We start from the raw sequence: 16,688 nt of genomic DNA on the forward strand, positions 1-16,688 counted from the left end.
TTCCGGCACCGGAAGTGGGGCGCGCTGGTCCGGCATGGCGGAGCGCGCGGCGGGGCCTGCGGGCGCTGGGGCTGAGGTGCCCGAGGCGGAGCGGCTCTTCCTGCTGCAGCATCCGCTGCTCAGCCTCGTGCAGCCGGGCCGGGTGGGGCTGGAGCCTTGTGGGGGATCGCGGCTGCCTCTCGGAGGGGTTTGCAAGGGGAGGCCGGGGCCGGGGCCGGGTCCCTTGAGCGAGCTGGGGGAACCGCGGCGCATGGGCTCGACCCAGTGAGCTCCGGGCCCAGAGGCTTTGTCTCAGTGTGGAGGTTGGGCGCGGGCCGGGAGAGGGGCGCTGGTGGGGGCTCGGGGTGTGCCCCAGCGCTGGGTACCCCCTGCGCTTCCTTGACCAGACGTTTCCTTCAGGTGCGGTGCAGGCTGACGGGACACGAGATGCTGTGTCGGCTGTCGGACTTGCAGGCTTACACTAATGGCAAGAAGTATCAGCGGCTGATAAAGACAGCCAGAGAGTTTGACTACAGCGTGTTTGAGCCCCATATAGTGCCCAGCACAAAGAACCTGTACGTATTCTTCCCCCTGTGTGATATGCTTATGCTTTGTTCAATCTCAGACATACAGTGGTGGAGTTTTACAAAGGTTCTTGAGTCTGTGGGTTTTCGGAGACTGGAAAAGTCTTTATAAAATATTTATTAACTTTGAGCACAGGCCTTGTAAGTGAGAAGTTACTGCGAAATAGCAAACTTAAACTCTTGCTTGCTCTTTGTTTCTGCCTTTGTCAGGCACCAGCTGTTTTGCAAGCTGACTCTCAGGCACATCAACAAGTACCCAGAGCAAGTGCTGTCTCATGTCCAGGGGAGGCGCTATCAGAAGGCCCTCAAAACATGTAAGTAGCTTTTCTGAAGATACAAGCAGAGGAGTTTTTTTCTCTGAACTTTTGAGATTCCACTAGATCTGTGTGAAGGGAGTCAGTTTTGTTTAGATTGACAGTAGAGTGCTGCTGTTGCTGTGTGTGCTCCTCAGCTACAGAGGAAGATCCCAGATGCAGGGAGCAATTGGCCTCTAGCAAATACCTTGGAACATCCTTACTGGAGAGGGCAGTTTTCTCCAGCACAGGCTCAGTGTAAACGTCTTTCCCCTCTATTATGGTCCATAGCATTGCTGTAGATTACATGAATGTATATTAGAGTTGGAGGTTGACTTGCTTTTGAGTTGCATTTAGCGCAAGCTAGGAGCTGGGAATGGAAAGGCCTGAGGTGGTAGGGTGGCCTTCCTAAGAGCTGCTCTCTTAGATGAGGAGTGCCAGAAGGAAGGAGTGGAGTACATCCCGGCGTGCCTGCGACAGAAGCAGCGGTGGATGCAGCACTCTGATGACCAAATGAACAGGAGCAGGCAGCCTTACAGAAAAGAGGAATTCTGGGAGCCACAGTCCAGCAATGAGGATGGAGAGGAGACAGACGACAGCATGAGTGACCTGTACCCATGTGAGTGAGAACATCACTATCATCTGTGTCCTGAAGGGAGTTTTTTGAAGGGATTTTCTCCCAGCTTCTTTATAGTGTTGTTGCTTACATGCCAGAGGCATGGAGTTCTTGGGTTTCAGTAAAGCTTACTACCACCAGAGAAGAAATTGCAGTTACCACTAAGTAATAACCAGAGCTGGATCACATAAGGTGCTAGGGGAGGGATCCAGGATCCGCTGCGATTACTGCTTTAGGTATCTCTGCTTTCCTCATTTCCTAGCAAATCCTTGAGTCTCAGAGAAGCTGTGGGTATTGCCTGGCTGTGGGAGGGACAGGGATGACACCCCAGAACAGCCTGTGCTGAGCAGTCCCTGAAGTGGGATGAGTGAGAGCACCAGCACACTCCTCATAAACCAGCATGTTTATTTCCCAAGTATTCCAGTAGTGACACATACGAGCTCAGTGACTGGAAACATCTTTGGAAATTGCTTTTAAGATGTCCTCAGCGTAAAGTCGGGGGGAAGCCTGTGCCACAGGGGGCCGATGCTGAGCTAAGTATTTGTATTTTAGCTGCACTCTTTCCAAGAAAAAGCTCAGCGGCTCCACAAACCACAAAGGGCAGTGATGACTTTGCAACAGACAGCGAGGATGATGGGATCAAGCAGAATGGTGACATGAACAGAGAGGATGGTGGAAGAGCAGGTGTCAGCAGAGCCAGTGGCAACAAACGGGGAAAGGTGAGTCGCGCCGCATGCAGCAGTAGGGGAGCCTTCAGCTGGGATCCCATCCTGTACATGTTTGATCTGTTCCTGTCTGAGAACCAGCAGAAGGTGCAGAGTTACTCAGAATGACTTTTCCCCATGTGCCACCCCCTGGCTGTCCCCCGAGCTGTGAACTGCCACCAGCAATTCACCCTGTCTGCAGTCACTAGGATTGTTCCTGCCCGTCCAAAGAGGCCATTGACAGGATCCTGCTGCACACTGGCCTAAGAGAGAGACTGAAGTGTGTCCCTTACACACACAAACACAAATTAAACCCTTTGAAGGCACAGGGTCCTTCTAAGCCCTTTTTCTGCCTCTTGAGGAGCTGGCCAGGTCTTGCCTTGCAAGAATATACTTTCCCAGATTGGGAAGGAGACAGATGTTCCCTAAAAGGTGGACAAACCTTTAACTCCCTGAGGAAGGGGCTAGATCCTTTGTAACTGTATCAAACCGGAGAGTTGAGGCTGGGTGAAATTTGGGTTCATCGCTACACAGAGTATCTAATGAAACCAGAGGCCTGTCAGAGAAAGGGATGCAAACTTGCAGGGTAGGGGCAGGGAAAGACCTCTGCTCTGTCACTTGGTGAAGGAAAGCACACTCAGTTTCTCTAAGCTGTCTTGGGGGTTTGGAAATCAGCTGATTAACTTATTTTTCTCTACAGAAACAGTCAGGCCCTTTAAAGAAGAAATTCAAGAGTCATCATCGAAAACCCAGGAACTTGAAGAAAGCAGCCAATGGCAAATAAACTTTGTGATAACTACAGTGGTCTGAAGCCTGTTGTGTAACAATTCTAGTGGGTGCTGTTACCTGTTAGAGCTGAGGAGGGGAGCAGTGGGGTAGAATCAAGTGGTATTCAAAAGCCTCAAGCTGCCCCCCCGGGGAGAAGCACTGCCACATGCAGGCAGCCCAGAGCTGGGGACTCTTCCTCATGAAGAGGATTGTCAATAGGTGGCACAGGAGCAGTAACCAGCAGCCTGCTTGGGGAGTGTCACCACTCACACACGCCAGGTGGATACAAAGATGCCATTGTTTTATTTTGATTGTTTCCAAAAATCAAAACATTTTCAAACACAACTAAGGTACAAAATACAGCATAAAAATGAGAATTTATACTTCTTTTTCCACATAGAAAGCAAAAATATATTCAGAATGAATTCCAGAACACTTTGCAGAGCCAATTGACAGCTGATATCCTGCTTGTGAGAGCTTCTCAGCCATGGGGAGAGGTCATGGGATTTTTGGGAGATGCACAAACACAGCAGCATAGGTAGGAAACCAGAATCTTCTGCATCAGGACTCACAGTAAGTCTGCATATTGTGCTGCCTGGAAATACCTTTAATGCCCTCCTCCTGACCATGCCCCTTTAGTACCAAAACATTTCTGCTGCAAGGGACAATATCAGTTCCTTTTCTGGGGTCTTTTGCTGGAAAAGGGACTTGATTTTCACAGAGGAAACTGGTCAGTCAGCATTTCAGACCAGGTTGTCATCCAGCTCCTTAGACAGGACACAAGTTGAGAAAGCTAACTTAAGGGCTACTCACAGGAGTAGTTTCTGTCATTCCATTTATAAATACTATGAACACCACCAGCAGTTAAAGTATCTGAGATTGGCTGCCTTGATGTAGTCTAAAACCATTACAAGACCTGCAGTGAAACTGAGCAAAAAGTACCTGTGCTGCTTATCTGTAACTGGACAGACTAGTTTTGCTATGAAGAGATGGGCACAGTGAACACTTGAGGTAAAAAAACTCCTCTTGCAAAACCTTTTAAAAAGCAAGCTTTCTATATGACCCAACTGTAACTGCTGGCTTTCCCTCCAACCTACCCCCCAACTGATTCCTTTCCTTCAGCAGCAGCACATCTTGCTATTACACTGGCCATTTTCCCTTCAAGATGATGAAATCATTGGTTTATCATTCATCAGTGCTCTTCTATTTGGCATCAGTTCTTTCAGACTAGTTTTCTCTCCTAAAAAGCAACCATTAAGCTGAACTGTCCAGGTTAGTGTCCTTACCAGGAGACCCTGGTAAATAGCTCCTGCTGGAGACATTCAGCTGAATTACTCCTTGAACAAACAGTTGAGCAGCTTTCTCAAGGGAGACAACAGTGCAAGGTATTCATGTAGTATTAGCAAGTTGGGAGGGCTCATGCTTTCTAGAACTCTTTCATGATCTAGTGAAACAAGCTTACCTAGCTGACTGGCAGAGGACAAAATGCCTCCTCTGAGCAGCACTAAGCATGTTCATGGCACAGTGATTGTGGCACTGAAAGGTGGAAATGGGGTCTTTCCCCCCCTTATACTGAGGAGTTCCTCCCTCTGAACACACAAGTTACATCCCCAGCTGCTTATTCCCTGCATGGGTTTGAATTTGCATTCTTCAGCTATAACCGTTGGATTCAGAGCCGAGAACTGGGGCTCTGGCAGCACAGAGTTGATGGGTGTCCTCCCTGCACAGCCTGGGATGAACCACCATGGGGCAGAGAAAGGGCTGCCCTCAACCGGCCCCTTGCTGTCACAGGGACTGGCGCAGTCAGGACCGACAGAAACGAACCAGAGAAGCAAACCCTACAGATGAGAAGATTGACTGCTCCCCTCTCACCCGTACCGACTGCAGGGAAAAGCGGGAGTTCTGCAGTTTTTAAGACACTTTTACCAATAACCTACAATTCAGATAGGAATTTGGGGCATACGTGGATGGAAGCTGGTTAATAGCAGAAAGGAGCTTCTGTTATGGAACCTGCAGCACAACTTGGCTCCCTTCTTGGGAATTCAGGAGGAAACTCTGGGGAAAGAATGCTGAATACAGTTCTTTTGGCACACAATTTTCACAGAATCTGACATTCTGTCTCTTCAGGAGTATCACCCCCTCCGCTCCTTGAAATGTGATTAGCAAAACAGGACTCCTGATTAGCAATAAAGGATTATCCCTTGTTCCTCTTGAGAGGGGAACTGGGACATGTTAGAAGACCCCCTCCCTTTTCTTACCTAGAGGGGTACAACTACTTTCAGCATTTTTCTTTTTACCTTCCATTTGGGGGTAGGAAATACTTCCCCTGTTAAACAAAATGGAATTACAGGCCTCTAAGCAGCAGAATAACTGTTTTTTCTTGATGCTGCTTTCCACGTTGATAAGAAATGCTATGATCAGCAAGGGAACTCCTCGTGCACAAGACAGTTTTAATGAGGGTGAGACATGGGAGCCACTTTTTTAGTTATAGCTAGAACCCAACAGTACACAATGATACAGCTGTATCTGCTCACAGTACTTCAAATTTCAAAACACTGCTGACATTAAAGACAGCAAACTACTGTTCTACTGCAACTCACTGAAGCATCAGCAAAATGCAGGTTCCTTGGGTTAGTTCCAAATCTAGAAAGTTAGAATAAGCCTAGGCAACTTTTCTTGAAGAAATAGGATTTTGTCTATTACATTACTGGTGCCACTGTAAATCAAATTCAGAATATCTGTGCCTTTAATAGGAAGGGGGCATGTACGTGTAAAATGCTGGCAGTTTTTGTTGAATCCATAAAGAATCAGTTCTGGACTTAATATGTCCCAAGAAGGGTTGCTATTCCTGTTACCACTCTTTTTTCTTCTCATCCATGGAGACTCCACCAGGACCCAGTGCAACCACAAGGAGGAGGCCTCCAATGACAGACATGGTCTGGAAGAAATCGTATTTGAGGAAGTCATGCATGGGCTTGTAGGCTGGGACGGTCCAGAAGGCATTGAAGTAGATATTGATGCCAAACAGCCAGATGACTAGAGTCAAGGCAGCCAGCTTAGTCTTGAAGCCAATTGCCACCAAGATAATCAGGGCTGTGCCCACAATGTTCTGCAGAATCTGCAAATAAAAAAAACCCACAAGCTTACACATGGCTCTTAAACAGACAAGGATCAGAACAGAGCATGGACAAGTTCAACAGAACAGGTTGTCGTGGCACAGAGGATCTAGTAATTTTCTCTACATATTAATTCTACTAAAAAATAGACTTAAATGATAAGCACTGAGCAGGTGCTGCAGCTGATCAGGGAGCTGGTACTGTATTCTAGTTCCTTAACTCATACTTTTATACTCGGATACTTACAGAAAAGAAGTTCATATCAAAATGTAGCAGTGTCATGAACATGAGGACCAGCAGCACACGGCCCCCCAGCTGCATGTACTGCTTTGGGGAGCTTTCCCGCATGGTGGGGACACCAGCAAACATGCTCTTCCCCTCTGAGCGCGACTCGGCCAAAAGCAGCAGCAAACCTCCCCCAAGGGCCAGGTTCCTACAGGAAGACAGGGGAAAAAAAAAAAAAAAACCCAAAGGCAGTTTATACTTTGCACTACTCTAGTGATTTAAAGTTTTATCCGACAATTTAAACTCAGTAAGAATCTGCATGCTGGGGAGGAGTGACCTACTCTTTCCCATGCAGTGTGCCTGCATCAGGCTTCACAGCTGACACAGCAGTATTGTGCTCAAGGATTTCCCCAAGCCTGTGCAGACTGTAAAGCCTGCCAGGGAAGTCCAGCACCCTCAGCTCAGGCACAGCTGCTTAGCATCTGTCACAGCATGACTTTACTTGTATTGAAGTTATTCTGTACCTCAGGTTTGAGAAAACAGAATAGCAGTCCTGCTAAAAATTACACAGGTTACAGGGTTGTAGTAAGCCCAGAGTATAGTTCTTGTGCTGCCCCCTACCCCCCTTCTCAAAGGAGAGGGGTGAAAAGCCAACAGTCAGCCATTACTCAGGATTGGCAAGAAAGCTCATATTTAAAAGCCCTGTCTTGTACTCTAAGAAGGTGTTAGGGATTTAAAACCCCAGAAACCATTCTAGTATCTGTATGTTTTAGCTAGACCAGAAAATGGCTTCAGTCATGCTTAAGCACAGTTGCTATTTTAGCCATTTAGGAAACAACAGCAGCTCACTGATCCAGTCTAGACAGTTGCTTGTGAGCGCTCAGCAAGAAGGTTAGTAGCAGAAGCACTTAGATCCTAGAGGGCTGGGATTAGTCTTTTGCCTTCTATAATACTGGTCTATGGCTTAACACAGACTCTACTCATTTTTTAAATGCTGACATTTCTTGTTTAATGTAAATGCACAATATGCAAATACTTCTAGTGGTGTATTTCTAATAAACACTATGTACAGAGATCATTTCCTGTCAGTGACAGAGGACAGTTTTTAGTTCTGTTCTGATAAACTCTTAAGAAGCAGGCATACCTCATCAAGAACTTCAGGTCCCATAGAATGCTGTATGCAATAGTCTAGGCAAAGGGAAAAAAAGCCAGGTTAAAACACCATACAAACTGCACTGACATTATGAATTTATGTTATAGTCTCAAGCCTGTGCTATCCATAGCAGAAGTCAGTTACAGGTATGTTATACTGAAGGAAACAAGGTAGTTACATCAGTGTGGTCCAGTCAGCCAGTGTAAAACAGGGAACAGAAGCCAGGATTGACTTGTGCTGTAGCCACACACACCCCACACCCCCTCCCCCCCAATTCATTGGTTTTGAATAGGAAGGAGGCTACTACTAGCTAGGATCTTTTATAACAACTGTGTGCTGAAGGCCAAAGCAACTGCAAGTTCCACATTTGGCACTTTACTGACATACAGGTAAAGTGCAAGTCACTTCTGCTAAATTGGTCAAGTATTGAATCAATGTCTCCAGCCAACTGAATTACAGCTCAGGATCTATTGGGCACATCAGAAGCAGCAAAATAGTTCAATGCCATTGAGGACTGGTACTAGCCCAGGGTGGAGAAGAATTCCAGGGCTGTGAGTTGTATTTAACTATGTTGGAAGTACTGGGGCTAAGCGAGAAGATTTGAAAGATACAATTTAGAAGGGCTGAAGACTCAAGCCTCCTACCTGTAATGCTATAATTCCAAACAGTCCAAAGCAGGCATATTGCACAAAGTTCCTACTCAGCACCAGGATGCAGCCGCCTGAGTTGGGGAAATTGAACACAGTTACACTTCTGGCTTGCACAGGAAAAGATGCCGCAGGAATGCTAACTTGTTCTGAACTGAGCAGACACTGGTTGCTTTCCACTGAGCCACAAAGAACATCAGGCAGGAAATTTTACTTTCACAAATCAGTTTGAGAACCTAGAAGTCTTACTGCATTTTAAAATGTATTCTAATTCCAGAAACATCTTTTATTTTACAAAGGGTAAGCACATGCTGAATGCAGCCCCCAACACAGCACTGTACAGCAGCCATTGGTGTTGAAGCATTACAAGAAATTAAAAAGGAACTCAACTAACTATGGATTTATTTTATTTTTTGGTGAAAGAGGTGTTAGGGCAAACATGCTGTACTCCTTTTCCTTCAAAGCTTTTGGTTTATAGCCTTCCTCAAGTCTTTATCACAAAGCACAGACAACCTTTGCTACTTTGACATGAGGACTGGTAACTGTATTCAATTAAGCTGATTTGTTACACAAAAATATGAGGTTAAAATCAAATAATTTAAACCCAAACACAAGACAAGAAATTGCCAGAGCAATCAAGGGACACAACATGAACAGCAAAGGATCTGACTTCTCTCCGTTTCTCTAGGCCCACCAGCACAGTCACAGGAGCTCTGCTTCTGGGCTTATTTTTAATCCCAGACTTTGAAAAATCTCCAACACAAGCCCCTGTCAGGTTTAAGCACACCACCTGCAGGACAAGACTGCCATTGAGATTAATACCCCTTAAATCAGGATACCAGGAAAGTCTTAACACTGCCCTGTTTAAGAAATAAGAGTATTTCATTTAGAAAATTCAGGGGGTGTATGTGTTCAGAGAGGCATGTACAGCATTGAAAACATATTGTCCTAATGGATTCTTGGCATCTGACTCAGAGGTAGCGTCAGAAGAAATTCTCCAAGATCACTTCCAGGAAAGACTGAAGCAAGTCAATTGAGTTCTTTTCATTCAGCCCATGTGGTACTATCAGTTCTAAGCTTTCAGTGGCTATTAAGAAGTCAGTGAAGCATCCCGTGCTTACATGATTCACAGTGGTTACACAAGCCAGGGTGGCAGACACACTGGAGTGCTCTGGCATCCACCTTAACAGCCTTAGAGCCACTTACTTAGCTGTCCAAAGAGATTTATGAACACAAAGATGGAGGCCAGGAAATAGCCACAGTTCCATGTGCCATCAATGTAATCCCTCTGTTCGCTCCACTGGAACCACATGCGGATGCCATCCTCCAGGAAGGTGCTGATCAGGCACAGGTGGGCCACGTGGGGCAGGTATTGCTTCGTCACCCTCAGGAACTGCACAGGCAGACAGCATCGTTAGCAGGGGACCAAGGCAAGGTGATACTCAAGCCATAACAGATCCATGCACTCTGTAGACTTATGCACTTGGCAGTTCTTATGCACGTAAATCAACATCTGGAAAGAAACACATACTTGGGACTCGATTTAATGAAATTCTTCTCCACTTCAGTTTAAGAACAGGTGGGAGCAGCAGGGGGAAACCTGTTGTCGCATGCCACCCCAAGAATATTTTGGACAAGGACCTGGAGAAAACCAGAATCCAGCAACACCTTCCTACATAAGTGGAACTGTGTTTGATGAAGCTCTTACTAGCTGAAGGCTGACCCTGTTTTTAGCTTCTGTCTCAGGGTTTCCTGTTACATCTCAACCATCAGCCAGCCAGGAGCTGAAAGGACAGTCCTACATGCTCAGGCACTCAACACCCTGTAACCAACCAACTCGGTGAGTCAGGCTGACAGGAGACCCATTCTATACAAATTGAAAAACATTAATGAGCCTTCTGCCAAGCCAGTTCTTCCTAACAGCTCAGAAAAGCACCGGTGCAAAGCACGTGCTCTTGGGTACCAGCAGCAGCAACCAGATCAGTGTGGCCATTGCATGAAACTGCACCCTCAGTCCTCGAAGTATACACAGTTTCTACTTTCATTAAAAAAATAGCACTTGGATTTGCATTGTCACTTGGTGCAAGCCAGCACCTGGCTGGCCTCTTCCACACACAGGTTCAGCTTAGCCACATCTCTCAGAGGATGTATCTGCAGCCAGCGTATGCTCCTGTCTGAGCAAATGCAATCTAGTAAGAAACAAATGTGAATTTAATCTAAAAACAAGTACAAGATTAAACAGCAGGGTTTTGCCTCCAGATGACAGAAGCAGTTTGAGCAGGTTAATACTCATGGAAGTAAATGCCCATGCCAGGAGGCTTCATGCAGAACTAGCTTCCAGAATCCACAGGGATCCCCGCATTAGGACTAGGAGGAACTGCTGTTTAACAAAATCACATTAACCTACATGAAGTTCCATGTGTTGTATGGCACATTGAGTCATGTTATTTATACAATATTGGAATACTTCAAGCATGAAAAGGGGTGGGAGAGCCCATGGGTGTATAGGCGTCTTCTGGACAGCATTGAACTGTGTATGAAAAATGGACTGAGAAGGCACACAAGCCTTTTCTTTTGTAATTCAGTATCTCCATTGACCTCAGGTTAGACAAGAGAGCCAACTGGTTTCTTCCTGGGCAAAATCTTTACAGCTCTGGCAGCACTGCATGCTTTCAGTATATATGGGAGCATGGAGCAAGGAGACTAAAGCCACTGCTGAAAGTTTACCCTTGCCAAAGTAACTAGTAATTACTAAAGGCTGCTCTAGAGCTTATGCAAATGTCAAGCTTTGCTTACTGTTTAACTGCAAATTATCACAAGAAAAAAAACCACAGCAGCCAGACTTAATTAAACAGTGACTATGGGAACAAACTACAGCAGTTGTACTGCATGCAGCCAGAGTCTAAGGGTCAAGAGTCAAGTCAATGAAGCAGATTTTAACTGCAGCTGTACTCTGATTCAGGGCTGCCACTTCAGGCTTTAAGCCATGTCAACAGTTGGATGAATGAGTCAGAAGAAAATCTGTGATCTTTGTCACTGCATGAAACGCACAGCTTGGTTTACAGCTTGCTTCTCTCCTGGATTTCACTGTGCATTTGGGCAAACTTGCTATGGAATACTAAGGACAAAGTTATTTTGGAACTAGTACAAACCCAGAATGGTTTGTGCAGTAACTCTGCTGTGTTGAGATCCAGAACAAGCAACTCTGGTCTAGAAAAAAAAAAAAAAAAAAGAAAGTGGAAGGCATCCGTAAGGAAAAGGAAGAGACCTGCTGTGGAGAGACAGAACAAAGCAGAAACCTTAGAGAGGATATCTGCCTCCAGGCCTCATCTTTGTTATTTTGAAACGGGTCATGTAAGCTAATCTCATCTTCCCCTTTCCTGAAAGGGTAACTGCCAACAGTCCAGGTGAAGGAAGCAAGAAGGCATTTAACATTTACCTGTTCTCCAGGTGTAAAGGAGCAACCTTATCATCGCTGGACATCCATAACCCATGTAGCTGCATTTACTTAGCTACACACAAGTTGATGGCCCCTCTACACAGTAAGCCTGAAGTAAATCAGCTTCAGAAACAGACTGCATGAACAACGATCAAGGCCAAAAGAACAACTAGCCATAGATATCCAGAGAGAAAGCAAGAGAACAGTTATGTGATAACTAAAGGAAGAGAACACACCACCAAGTGATTCTGCAATTACTTGGGTGATTTATACCCAAACCCTCTAGTTTAACTAAGGACAAGGTAACTTCTAAGAAACAGGAGATCTCCAGAAGTGGGACTGAACTAATAGTACCAGACACACTGTTTTTCTGCTCTGCACATCACTGTGTCTCAAATGTTGTAACCTTAGACCACTTCCTACTTCCTTTAAAATTTACACAGATAAAAGCAGCACATATGGGAAATGTGGTAACTGCAGTTGATAAACATAACCAGTTAAGATGTGGGACCCGAAACATGCATGCCACTAAGCACGATACCTGTAAACCGAAGCAAAACTGTTGAGATTGATGGAAGCTGCAGTGTTAAACTCATGACATCAAGTAATAGGATAGCTTATTCCACTGTGGGTTTTGCATCACCTGTTCTTAGCACACACTGCCTCCTTCCAAGAGGCAATACATCTTGAGAAGAGAAAACATGCTGAAGTAGAACTATTTTGAAGACCAGTTGGTTCTATGTTGGCAGCCAAGTCACTAGCATACACTTAGTGGGGCTCTGCGTTGCCACTTTCCCCTCTAATAGCATCAGGGCAGAGTTCACTGTTCCTCTCAACAAGCAGAGATGTACAAGAGGATCCAGGATCTTCCAAAATGAGGCTTAAAATACTCAAACCCATGACAAGGACCTGTCCAAACAGAGGTAATAAAATCATTCTGTTTTGACTCTTTATGATGCTTTCTAAACTATATTCTACCTCCAGCAGTATCAAATTTGTTAAAACTCTAGTCTGTGCTGTTCAAAGTGCATATACCATAACTACAGGTACTTTAAGACCAGTACATAGCCAGGAGGTGTGCTCTTACATCAGGGAAGTGCTGATCATGGCGATCAGCAGAGCAGCCTGCTGATGTACCCAGAAAGCCCTTGCGTGCTGCACAGCATTATTAGCTTACAGCTTCCCATAAAGGCATATTGCAAATATCTAAATGACATTCATTTAAGGGTTTCCTTTGTTCCAGGAGATCAGATACTTCCAGCAGCCTGTGATCCTTCATGGAATAGGATGCTCAATCCTCTGGCAGAGAAAAAAGAACAAATAACTTCTTTCACCAACCTGTGTACATCCACTGAAAGAACTCTCACCTAAACATCACTAGGACAACAGCACCCACCACACTGAGTTGATCAATGTATGCGAGTTCCTTGGGAAAGCTAGAAACAGAGGCTTTCCTACTTACTTCAAATGGCAGGAATAGAGCTGTGACACACTAGAACATTGCCAGCAATCTTAAATTTTTAACTGCAGGAAGATTCTTGTAATAATGCTTTTCACTCCTAAAACATGCCTTATACCAATTCCATTTTTCAAAAAGCTATTTAGTAATCAAATCTTAAATGGGATTTTTCTGTATATTGGAATTTGTTATCATTCTTCATAGGGAGATTATTTTCTAGCCTAACCAGAACAGGGTATGTGGCTTATAATGCTGTAAGATTGATGTACTGACATCACTAACTTATAGAGAACATTTCCAAATTCATTTTTAATATAAAACATAGAAAAGTTCAGACCAACATTAAACGTTTTATTCTCCCTTCCATGTTCTGCAAAATAGGATACAGAGATGTTGTCATTAGCTGAACATGCATCAGCATTTATTTTGGAAAATTAAATGAAACCCCCAGAGTCTGGGTGTCCCTTGCAGCCCTTTCACTGCAGCACAGTGACTCAATAGTCTCCTTACACTTCTGTCCATAACTTTTTTAGGACAGCAGAAATACCAAGCACCCACATTCCTAAAGATTAGCACAGACACTAGAAAAGTTCCTGTGATCTGCTCCCTCTTGCGGGGATTACAGAGGAGAGACAACCAGCTCTTGAACCCTAAACAATCAGCACAGGGCCCAGATACAGCTATTTTTCAGTACAATAATGTCAGCGGTACATGGCAACTGCACTAAAGTGCTTAGCATGCAGTCTTTTAAACAGGAAACACTAAAATAGGGTTTATTAATAAAATAATTCAGAATTAATAATTCTAAATATTATCTATTAATAAATAATTCAGAAATTAAGATTGGGCTGGTGCTGTGCTTAAAAAGAAATCAGCCCATGAAGCCTGTAGCTGGGCATCATTCTGAACCAAGATTGTGATTTCCTTGCACTGTGGCTCACCCAGGTTTTAAGAGCCTTTAATAGTTTTTCCCACTCTCCCCAGTATCTAACAAGTTGCCTTCCCTGAATTCAACAGGCCCAGGCCCAAGCAAGGCCTCTGCTGCAGGCCTTGGAAATCACCAACAGCTCAGAGCACAGCTCACCAGCCATACTGTGCACCTGTGGGCTACAAACTCATGCTATAGCCAAGCTAAACTCACAGCTAGTTCTCATCACAAGTGATCCCCCCAACAAGTACTGGTGCTCACTTGATCTAAACAATGATATAATCGAACCAACAGAAAAAATCATCTCTTTTTTTCCCTTCCAGTTAAGCTCTCCAGTCCAGTGACTGTAAAGTGCTGGTGTGAGAGAAAAGGGGCCCACAGCCATGGGAGAAGCAGGACAGTACCTTTCTCTGACAGCTAGCTGTCAGAAAAGCTTAGCTGCCTTGTAAGACCATGTCTTCACTGCACTAGCTCACCCTTGGATTACTCGTTACTACTGAATATCTTGGCATCTAGGGCATAATTTGCCAATTCACATAGAAATTACAGTAACTGAGAAAAGTTAAGCTTTAGTGTTTCAATTTAAGGAATGGATTATTATTGCACTTGTAAGAGACATTCGGGAGGTGCTGATAAACCATGGAAGTAGCTGTAACACTTTACCACAGGGCGTTTATGTTGCAGAAATTTAAGCCTCGTTATTCTTGAGCACTAGTACAGGCAATGGAGAAATCCAGGGTACACTGAGAATGCACAGAGCTCCCAGAACAGACACTGTCCAGCTCAACTTCCTCCGCCTCCATCAAGCGGAGCCTCAACGTAATTTCAGTCCAAATGTTCCAAATACTTTTTTAATCTAGTATGAACTAAGTTTCCATAAGACAAGTGTTAATTTGTAATATATACCAAAGGTTATCACTTAGTAAATCACTCCTACACTGGTGCGATACTAACTTCTAGCAGTATACACATACAGAAAGAGCATGACTGAGCTACTAGGCAGCTATCCGAAGGCAGAATTATCAAAGGGGCTAGTTACTTGGAAAGCATAAAAACGTTTTATCATCTGATGGGTAAGTGTAGGCAAACACTTTGAATTCTGCAGCTAAAAACTCATTTTTATACAGGATGTGGCCAAGCGCAAATAATGCTGTGCCATTTAAAACTCATTTCAGGAGGAAACAAACAGCATTTTAGATGGATAAAAGAGCTTTCATTAGTATGAATAAAGAGGTGTTAAGGACATCTAGAAATAGTCACACAGGAGTAAATAGAGGGGTGTTATGAAAAGGTCAGGACAAGAGTTGGCAAGTAGTTTGAACACTATAGCAACAGTTTACTTTCTTCTCTAAAGGGAGTGAGAGGAGAAGGCAAACAGAGGATGACCAAGATGATCCAGACACCCTTTAAAGTGGATACTCCATGCACCACAAGAAGCTCTGTCTCTGAAATTTCCATCTGGGGGTGGGGAGAAAGCATGGAACAGGTTTTCCCAGTGAAACCCGGTTAAAGACACAGAGGCAGCACAGCCCCCTCAGAGCTGTGACATGTTCTCTTGCACCACACAATTTCAACAGTCAGAGCTGTAAAACCAGTCAGAATCAGGTTTTCCAGAGAACCTGTTAAATATAAGATGTTGCCTCTTATTTTCAATTAGATGAATCACAATGACAGTGAGTATCTTTCTAAAAGCATCACCAGCAGATCAACTACTTATGCTCAACATGTTTCTACTCTTACATATAAGAGATTAGAAAATTCTATTTAATAGAGAAATCTGTAAGAACCTTCACTGAAATAGATGTAAAGAGAATTACCAGATAGCATCAACTGGCTTGCTCTCGTTTCACCCCTTTTACTCCTTTTATCCAGGCACAGCACCCGAGTGCTCGCAAACATCTTCCAGTTTGGGTTTTCAGGTACCGGTCGGGGCTTAGATTTTCGCTTTTCTGTCCCCATCACCTCGCCCCCATTTCCCACACCCCTTTAAGCCCCATTTGCCAGCCCGGACAGCTTGCAGGAAGACAAGAGCGGCTCGGACTCTGCTCTCCTTCCACTCCCAGGAGGAAGCCCGGTTCCCAAGGAGAACTTGTCTGCTTCGCTGTACACAGGCTGAGGAGCAGTCGCAAGGCTCGCATGAGGACGGGGGGCCGACACTCTCACAGGGACCCAGCCGCCGGGTCCGCGCCGGCCACTCCCTCTCCGGCGGGAAGCCGGGCCCCAGCCTTCCCTCGGGGCGACGCGACCGAGGGAGCCCGCAGGCCCGCCGGAAGAGCAGGCCCCAAGGTGGCGACCCCGCTCCGGGACGCCGCCATTCCGGCTGCTCTACCGCGGCCCAGCTGAGCCCACAGGCCGGCGGCCTGCCCTGCCCTCCCCTTCCCTTCCCTTCCCTCACTCCCACCCCAGCCAACCCCAGCGCCCGAGGAAGCGGCCCAGCACACAAAGGGCACCCGGCCAGAGAAGGAAAGGCAGGTAGGCAGGCACGCACCTGGTCCGCGAAATCCTCGGCGGTGCTCATGATGTCGTTCTGGCCCATGGCGGCAGGGGTGCGACGGCTCTGCGCGCCTGGGCCCGGCTCTCGGAGACGGCAGCGGGCGGAGCGTGGCGGGGCAGCGCCGGGCCGCGCACCGATCACTGCGCTGCCACGTAGGCCAGCCCTTAAAGGCGCCGCGCGGGGGGCAGCGCCGGCGCACGCGGGGAGGGGCGTGGCCCGGGGAGGGTGGGGCGGCCCCGCCCCTCCGCCCGCGCCTTAAAGGGGCAGCCCGGGGCGGGGGCGG

The 16,688-nt window shown here is 45.9% G+C and overlaps 2 protein-coding genes across 3 annotated transcripts; one reads left to right on the top strand and one right to left on the bottom strand.

Moving 5' to 3' along the window:
• SURF2 (surfeit 2) lies at positions 1 to 2,977 on the top strand. The gene is made up of 6 exons (XM_062641073.1): positions 1 to 142; positions 400 to 554; positions 774 to 877; positions 1,284 to 1,475; positions 2,025 to 2,191; positions 2,877 to 2,977. The coding sequence occupies exons 1-6, from the start codon at positions 35 to 37 to the stop codon at positions 2,958 to 2,960; spliced, it is 810 nt and encodes a 269-aa protein (XP_062497057.1). The 5' UTR covers positions 1 to 34; the 3' UTR covers positions 2,961 to 2,977.
• A 247-nt stretch (positions 2,978 to 3,224) lies between these two features.
• On the bottom strand, positions 3,225 to 16,621 carry SURF4 (surfeit 4). 2 transcript variants are annotated; one of them, XM_062641074.1, is made up of 6 exons: positions 16,400 to 16,599; positions 9,292 to 9,478; positions 8,083 to 8,159; positions 7,430 to 7,473; positions 6,307 to 6,493; positions 3,225 to 6,062 (listed from the first exon to the last, which is right to left on the bottom strand). In XM_062641074.1, exons 1-6 carry the CDS (start codon positions 16,445 to 16,447, stop codon positions 5,796 to 5,798), a joined length of 810 nt encoding a protein of 269 aa, XP_062497058.1. In that variant the 5' UTR covers positions 16,448 to 16,599; the 3' UTR covers positions 3,225 to 5,795. The 2 variants fall into 2 exon arrangements, with proteins under 2 accessions (XP_062497058.1, XP_062497059.1); XM_062641075.1 differs by lacking the exon at positions 9,292 to 9,478 and having other exon boundaries at positions 16,400 to 16,621.
• Positions 16,622 to 16,688: the final 67 nt, after the last annotated feature.

This window comes from Pezoporus occidentalis, unplaced genomic scaffold (genome assembly GCF_034315485.1).
Source record: "Pezoporus occidentalis ecotype Australia unplaced genomic scaffold, CSIRO_AGI_Poc_V1 ctg68, whole genome shotgun sequence".
Classification (NCBI taxonomy): domain Eukaryota; kingdom Metazoa; phylum Chordata; class Aves; order Psittaciformes; family Psittacidae; genus Pezoporus; species Pezoporus occidentalis.